Source organism: Astatotilapia calliptera, chromosome 12 (genome assembly GCF_964374335.1).
Source record: "Astatotilapia calliptera chromosome 12, fAstCal68.1, whole genome shotgun sequence".
Taxonomy (NCBI): Eukaryota; Metazoa; Chordata; class Actinopteri; order Cichliformes; family Cichlidae; genus Astatotilapia; species Astatotilapia calliptera.
In genome coordinates, this window is record NC_137433.1 from 10,698,370 (window position 1) to 10,706,204 (window position 7,835).

At 40.9% G+C, this 7,835-nt stretch overlaps 1 protein-coding gene across 3 annotated transcripts; it reads right to left on the reverse strand.

Annotated features, from left to right (window-relative positions):
• Positions 1–1,095: 1,095 nt before the first annotated feature.
• gtf2h2 (general transcription factor IIH, polypeptide 2) lies at positions 1,096–7,739 on the reverse strand. Of its 3 annotated transcripts, XM_026187145.2 has the most exons (16): positions 7,617–7,706; positions 7,245–7,359; positions 6,863–6,963; positions 6,700–6,777; positions 6,561–6,597; positions 6,026–6,112; positions 5,891–5,941; positions 5,226–5,280; positions 4,911–5,016; positions 4,741–4,831; positions 4,438–4,633; positions 3,608–3,671; positions 3,414–3,517; positions 3,218–3,320; positions 3,100–3,139; positions 1,096–1,690 (listed from the first exon to the last, which is right to left on the reverse strand). In XM_026187145.2, the coding sequence occupies exons 3-16, from the start codon at positions 6,916–6,918 to the stop codon at positions 1,580–1,582; spliced, it is 1,179 nt and encodes a 392-aa protein (XP_026042930.1). In that variant the 5' UTR covers positions 6,919–6,963; positions 7,245–7,359; positions 7,617–7,706; the 3' UTR covers positions 1,096–1,579. The 3 variants fall into 3 exon arrangements, with proteins under 3 accessions (XP_026042930.1, XP_026042927.1, XP_026042928.1); XM_026187142.2 differs by lacking the exon at positions 7,245–7,359 and having other exon boundaries at positions 7,617–7,739; XM_026187143.2 differs by lacking the exon at positions 7,245–7,359 and having other exon boundaries at positions 7,410–7,662.
• Positions 7,740–7,835: the final 96 nt, after the last annotated feature.

Sequence of the window (7,835 nt, forward strand, 5' to 3'; positions counted from 1 at the left end):
CTCTAGAAACAGTATAATTTTAGCACACACAGATCCGACAGTGAGCCATCCTTTTAACTATGGAAATAAAGTCTGTCAATAAAGACTGAATTGAAATTGAATTTATGGATGCGGTATTTGGCGAGGAGTAAAATCAGATTCATGAGGTAAAAAGCTCACTAGAGTCAGTATAACCAAATAAAAACGTGTTTTGAATACAATAAAAACATGGTACAAATTTTGATAAGATGCTGTAAGATGCAACTAGTGATATCTCTCCATAAAATCTGAGTAAAGGTACACAGCCAAAAGTAAATGCGAGCAGGTCTCTGGGACAATCTTACAAAAGGCGCAAAATGTGTCTATGTCACTTATATTTTTAAAGGAAGCTTTTAACAGGGTAAAATCTATGAATTAGCTTAAATTAAATCTCATTTTGTTAGTAAGGAGGATTTTTTGTTACAAAGACCAAACCTTTTTCCAGTCAGTGTCCTGACAAAATGAGTCCAGAATTAAATGGATGGAGGAACAGAGATAAGTGACTCTTGAAAAAGAGACCCAATCTTGGCATTCACACCTTTACAAGAGGAGAATCAAATCTGACCTAAAGGAGACTCTTTCAGAACAGGGTAAGACATGAACAGATGTGGGGAGACAGTGGTATTTCTAAACAACATGGATAGCTGAGATGGTATGGCATCAAAAACAATACAGAACTCCTTTGGGTGTATACCCAAAGGAGTTCTGTATTGTTTTTGAGTAATTATATAATAATCCTGCATTACTGAATACTTGACTTACAAGAAGAATCCCTTTATTAAACTCGTTTTCAAAGAATAGTGACTTATTCTTGTATAGAATGTTACAGTTGTTCCAAATATAATATCTTTGTGGAGAAAAGTTATGTTTATAGATCAAAGACCATGCCAAAAGAGCCTGTTGATGAAGGTTTGAGAGTTTAATTGGGATTTTCTGAATACTGTTAGTTGCAAAGGATAATAAAGTCCAAGCCACCCGAACATGAAAAGATACTGACGAGAGATGAAAGATGACTGCTTCTTCTTTCGGAGAGCTATACGGCTTGTCTTCTTTGTGAAATAACACAATTCTGCTGAAAACATTTGCATTTTTTTATTTAGTCAAAAAGCTGCCGTCTTAAAGTACATCAAAGTCAAAGTCAGTCCTAAGTATGAGGGTAAAATGTAAAACGCTTACAAATGACGAGTGGGTGGAACCCCCAAAATTCAAACTCAACGAAACCTGCTGAAATTTAGCTTGAAGTACAAGTGTTCAGCTACAGCCAGAGCTAGAGTACAAAAACATATTTTTACAATGCTTACCAAAGATATCTGACATATTTGATGACAGAAATCTTTATGTATGTGGTAATCTGATGACAGAAACCAATGCAGCAGCTCAGCAGCTGTATTTACAGGAGTCTCTCCACCTCAAATTATGGACTAAAAGCATCTCATACTCCCAGTCATCAGATCTCAAGTGTTCAGTGAGAAGCTCCATAAGAATCATCCTTGTTGGAAAAAAAAAAATCACGTGACCTCATTTTCATCCTATCAGATGTGAATAAAGCTTGTGTAGAGATTCAAGGAACAGTCTGACAGTAAATACAGCAGGGACAGCAGTGCAGAGACTCGTGGATGAAGAGATCACACTCCACACAGAACACACTGTGACACGATGGACAGCTGAACATCTGGAATGTCACAGGTATGCAGACAGAGCAAATAAATAAAAGGAAGATAAAGACATTATACAGTTTTTACAAGAAAAAATCTAAATGAATCCAGCAGGGCACAAAGTGTCACAGCAATTGAAGGCGGGCCCCTGATTTCACCAAAACTTAAGCTCTGCCAGCCAGCACATGTGGGTGGAAATGTGTGCTGCTTAAATCTGTAAATAATCAAGTAGTCTGCTGACTTATCCTATCTGCATTCATTCTCAGATGGGTATAAATTTATATTTACATATACTTTAAATAATTATTTAATCTTTAAAAAAAAAAACTAAATAATATACATATAATAACAACAATAATATTGATACAAAAGGGGCAGCATGGAGACACTTATATAATTATTATTATGAACTGAAGATGATGGCACAAGTCACAGTTTTGACAATTTCACAATGAGGTACATTAAAATTGTTCAAATTTTCAAAGATGCAGTTTTGTGCAGGTTGGTGAAACTATCCATCTTCACTCCTGAGAAAGTCTGTCTCTCGCCTTATTAGCAAATACCTTTTGTGAAACAATTTGCCTCTGTTTAAACATCTTGTGTTTTTCTGAATGAAATGTGTTTGTGATTGTTGCAATGTTTTTTTTTCTTTTTTTAAATCTGACAGCATCCCAGCTTTGTGGAATTGGGCTTATATCCTCCTGAGAACCGAGGAAAAAAGGAATCTTCCTGTTGAACTTGTTGTGTGATTTCCTTGCTCTTTGGAGTGAAAAGATTCCACCCAAACACATGAGATATCTATGGAAAGCCCAGCATATCCTCTATTTAGCACATCAGGACTTAGTAGGGTAGCTCAAATAAGTCAAAAGATATAGACTAAAAACACTCTACATGTCCTCCTGGTTCTTAGGAGGACATGTAGAGTGGTCATGGTTTGGGATGCAGACAAATTTCAGCAAGAGTGAGATGATGGTTATCCACTGTATAAGGAAAAAGCAAAAATCTTGCAGATTCTGCATATTCATATGCAGATGCCTGCTGTATGAGATTGTAGGTGTGTTAATATATAAAACTGGTGAACCTCATGGCAAATTTAAAAGAACGGGTAACTATACTGGCTTGTCACAGACCACATTTCCCCCAGTCTTCGACAGAGATGCTGATCTTTAGAGCAAGCCAAACAGAAGCTGGATGTTATGTTTCTGAAACATTTTGTGAATTAAAGCCAATATTAAAGTGTGTCTTGTTATTCGCATACCCGTGAGCAGAAATCACTTGTAAACCTCGACAAATGACTCAATTTACACAGCAAAGACTGAGGGCAGTTGACTGTGACAGGCAAACTGGCTTTTATGAGTAAAACTGGAAGTTCATTTCACAACAAGAATAACACTGTGCTGTGCTGCACAGATATTCAGCCACTTACACTTTTATCCTTCAGCTCTGCTTGACATGCCTGACAGAACCTGAAACCAAACCACAACAGTATAAGACATGCAGTGAAACACCATCTGCATCTCAATGTGAGAGTAGATCACAGCTACCTGTCTCCTTGGAGGTTCTCCACTGGACTCTCTACAAAAGCTTGGAGGGGGAAGAGGTGGTGAAAGGATCTGGCGAGATGGGGGGCCGACACCAGAGTCAAACCTTGGAGATAAAACAGCACATAGGCCAGTCAACACACAACAACAAAAATAAAAAAATTTTTCCCATCTAATCCTTTAACTGAACAGTACATACCACACACTTTACACTCCACGGGAAGCTCAGTGTAAGTGGCGTGGCACTGTGGACACAAATATCCTCCCAGAGACAGACCTGGACCACTGCTGCTGTCCAGATGACTGGACAGACACAAAGACGAGCGTCAAAACAAATATTCATTTTAACCTGCAGTCTTAGCCATGCGGTTAATCGCACTGCTTTCTACTCACGACATGCTGAACGACGGCTTGGCATCCTGGTCAGTCACAGAGGCAATGGTATGCTGAGGAAAACCTGAGCAAACACAAGGTTCACATCAAGTGGATTCAGTGAGAATGACTTACTTTTTTTCTCCAAATCTTGGTTCTGTTTCAAAGGAATCATTTCAAAACGTCACCACAAGAAATAGCTATCAGAAACTCTGAAGGATTTCAACACTAATCTAACCATGAACAGCAACTTTCACAAGAGCTTAGAAGAAGCATTATACAGACACACAAAGCCACAAAAGCATACAAACACAATTCTAAAGACCTAAAGGTTCATCAGCACATAATAAGATCAACAGTTTACAGATGACACAGAAATAACCACTGCTTTATTTTGAAGGAAAACATCTCCAAAGTCTAGCAGCTGAAAGTGAGTCAGATTTGCTGATGCAGTGAGGGAATAAAACAAAGCAGAACACTACTTAAGAATCACCAGAGCAGCAGCAAGCACTGAAGCTTAACAGAACAAAGCTTCTGTGTTTAGACCTGCTGACAGCATGTACCCACACTGTACCCTGGACAGTTGGACAAGTGCATTACTTTTACTGGTGGCCTCAATATTGGATGCAACGTACACAAAGAGCTTAAGTATATGAGAAGGTGAACGTGACACTTCCAGTGATTACTTGGGGTTCACCAGTGTCACTGGTTTAGTTCCATTGTTTTTATTAATAACTTTGATCCACAAGGAAATCCTACTAATTCCAAAGGCTTTTGCTGCAGCTGTAGGTAAGTGACGGGAGAGGAGCTGACTGAATACCAAGAGATGGAGACAGCGTCAGCATACTCACCCATGCGGATTAAAGAGCATTCAGAGGAGGAGCTGGCAGGAGGTGGTTTGATGTGAAGCATCAGCAGCTCTTTGAAGTGGCTCTCATCCAGGATCACGTGGTACGAGCCACCTGTCTCTCTCGTCAGCACTGTACATACCCGGACCTCTGCTGACAGACCGATGACAGACACCCGCACCTTCAGAGACTTCAGGGTCTGACGGAGGAGATGGAGCACAGAGCTGTCTCTGGACCTGAGCTAACTTGTCTATAAGATAATCAATGGACTGATGACTCTCAGCACAAAAAACAGAGTGGCTTCACCTTGATCAGCTCATAGATGTTGGCTGGGTCACATGTAGTGAGACTACTGAGGATGATCAGGATCTCCCGGCTCGTGTGTCCAGGCATGTGCCTTCACACAGAGGCAGACAGCAGCTCAATGACGTCTCACTACAGAAGCTAATCAAAAACAATGACTCTGCTAAACCTACTTGAGGGTTTGTATGGCCAGGTTGAGGGAATTGTAGAGGGACGGCTCTCCTACGCAAACAGTGTCCACAGCTTTTTTCAGAGCAGTGATGTGCTTCTTTGGATTTCCTGGTGATGCCGTGAAACAACACACACACAGTACATTTGCATTACAGAACAGATGACGTGAGGTTTAAAAAAAAACAAAAAAAACAAAAAAAACAAAAAAACTAACACTGGCACTGGCACACTGATGCTAATTTAAAAAAAAGAAAAAAAGAAAAAGGTTTAGTGGCAAATCAAAAAACATTGGTTCAAAGAGACCAAATCACAGATACCTGCCAGATCAGTCAGCTTCTCAGCCCTTTTGTTCTTTGTGGTGATAATACCAACCTACAAAACAAAACACAGCACAACTCACTTACTAGCAGTCACTCAGTCTCTGGAAGTTTGCTGAACATCCGCACACAGCCGAGTGTAACCCAGCAGCAACCTGGGGCCAATGCTGAAACTCTGGCACCTCCAGTGGACCCGTAAGACTGGCTTCGAAAGCATGTCAGGACACTCATATGTTAAACCCGACATATACAGATTAGAAAGCATGTTTACAACTCGGTCAACCTTCACGGACAGGACGTCTCTCCATTAGAACTGCATGTTGGGCCATTTCCACCAGGGTCTGTCACCCTCACTAATCTAAGACACCCAACTGTCTTTGTGCATTTTTATAAAATTATCAGGTGTTGCTTTGTCTGTGCTCCAGGTTGGAGCACAGACAAGTTGGCAAATCACAGGTTGGCAAATCAAACTTTTTTTTGTCTGTCACAATCAGCAGGCGTATAAGCTGAGCAGCCCAGCCTTAGAGGGAGCATGAGGAATTCAGTAGTTTAGGAGGAGCTAAGAGTCAAAAGGAAACTAACTGGATTGGGCATCTGACTAAAAGTATGAAACCAGTGTGTGTTTGTATACAGTGACAAGGGGCAGAATATGACTTATGGCATACCTGGCTGATGGGATTTTGGTCAAAATATTCATCAACAAATACTTCCATGAGCTGAGGAGGAAAGAAGAGATGAGATGGTTAGCAGACAATCACACTGTGTAGCTGCTGGTGTCCAGGGAGACAGCTCTGCTTTACCTTGAGAGTAGAGGTGAGGCGGTTTGGTTTTAAGTCCTGGTCTTCCATACTACGCGAACAGTCAATCACCACATACACGTGACGCATCTGAAGTACAAAACAACCTTTAACATCTTAACTTTCTTTTTCAATTTTTTCAAAAAAATAGATGTTATGCACAATATTAACCAGCGGGTATGTTGGGCTACAAATATAGAATGTGCAGCAGATCCTATATTGACATGAGAGCTCAGAGGCCTTGGCTTTGTGCTACGACAGGAAACTTCTCATTCATTTCAGGTTTATTTATAGAGCACCAAATCACATAAACAGTCACTTCAAGGTTTTAAACTGAAAAGTAAAGATCCAGCAGCATTCTGCAAACACATGATATTATACAGATATACACACAACTACTCACATATTTAGAATAATTAGTTAACTGTGTGTAAATTTTCTATGCTTTATTTCAGAGTGCTGAAACAGCACTCCACTTCAATAACAAACCACAAAAAGTGTTACGCATGTGGGAAACACAAGGCTCTGCACAACTCACCATTCCAAGCCTCACTTGCCCATGGCTCTCTATCACCCTGTGCAGCAAAGAAAGCATGAGATGAGGAGCAGGAGAAGACACAAGCATTTTCATCATGGGATGGATAGACAGACAGACAGACAGACACAAACACGCACACCTTTTCCGTTTGGACTGATACAGAATCTCTTCCACTGTGGCTTTGAGTGAGCCTGACTCGTCCTCCTTCAGCACCTCCCTGAGGATGAAACATATTCCACAATAATCCAGGGAATGACGACACACAGCTCAAGCTGCAGATGCACATGGCTGAGCAGTCTCACCATGTCCTCTCATAGCCCCCTTCCCAGCGCTTGGCTCTCTCTGGTTCTTCATCCATTGTGTTTGGCGGCCAGAAATTCAACAGACGCTCCCAGCCAAATCACTGCCAAACCAAGTACACACATTCGGTACTACAGACTCACAATAACTCATGACACGCTGCATTAAGGATAGGACGTATGGCCACATTTCGGTTATTGCTCATTCTGCATTTAACCCATGTGCCTTGCTTAGAAGCACAGTGGCAGTTATCGATTACTGTAGATTACCTCGGTGACTAGCTACCTTCTAGGAAGTTGGCGGTAAATAAAAACATGTTAATAAAAACCCCATTATCAGACCAAACAGCACCTTTACGTACGGGTCGTTATCAGCGCCACAGACCTGCCTGTAAGTAGAGTCAAGCTAACAGATGTTGTAAGTGCAGTCCGCTGAGCCACAGCTCATAGCCCTCCATGTTCTTCCAGGACAGCGTGAGGCTGACACTGGGTTCGCTGACCTTACAGTGAGAGAAGCGACAGATGAAGTCGGGTTTTGAAATGAACTTACACTTTCCACCACCAACGAATTACTCCAGCTCGTCGACTCTATTCCGCCTGCTAGCTAGCTAGCTAAAAGTCCTGATAAATCAGTGATTTTCATGCAGTTCAAACAACAAGCATGATGCGGGACTCACATCATGCAGTTACACAGGACTATGATTTTAAACACATTATAACTTACTATACTAACTAAAAAATAAATATAAACACTCACCAACTCTGACTATACTGTAACGCAAGCTGTGCAACAAGACTTTTCCTCCGGATGGAAACGGGCAAAGAAGAGAAAGGATCCGGTGACATACTATTTATTATTATCGTAGCATGATGGCCGCGGCATTATAATGAAAGTTTACACAGTGTCATATACAAACAAATAGCTTTGTGATTTTACATCATACTGCACATATCAGGGAGAGTGCAAAAATCAGTG

Excerpts from the sequence above, each read along its gene's own strand:
- gtf2h2 (XM_026187142.2), bottom strand. The coding sequence starts at position 6,918 with ATGGATGAAGAACCAGAGAGAGCCAAGCGCTGGGAAGGGGGCTATGAG. Across the intron at positions 4,634-4,740 it reads ACATCTATGAGCTGATCAAG|ACCCTGAAGTCTCTGAAGGT; the intron begins GTGAAGCCACTC and ends CTCCTCCGTCAG. Across the intron at positions 3,518-3,607 it reads AAGCCGTCGTTCAGCATGTC|TCATCTGGACAGCAGCAGTG; the intron begins GTGAGTAGAAAG and ends GTGTCTGTCCAG.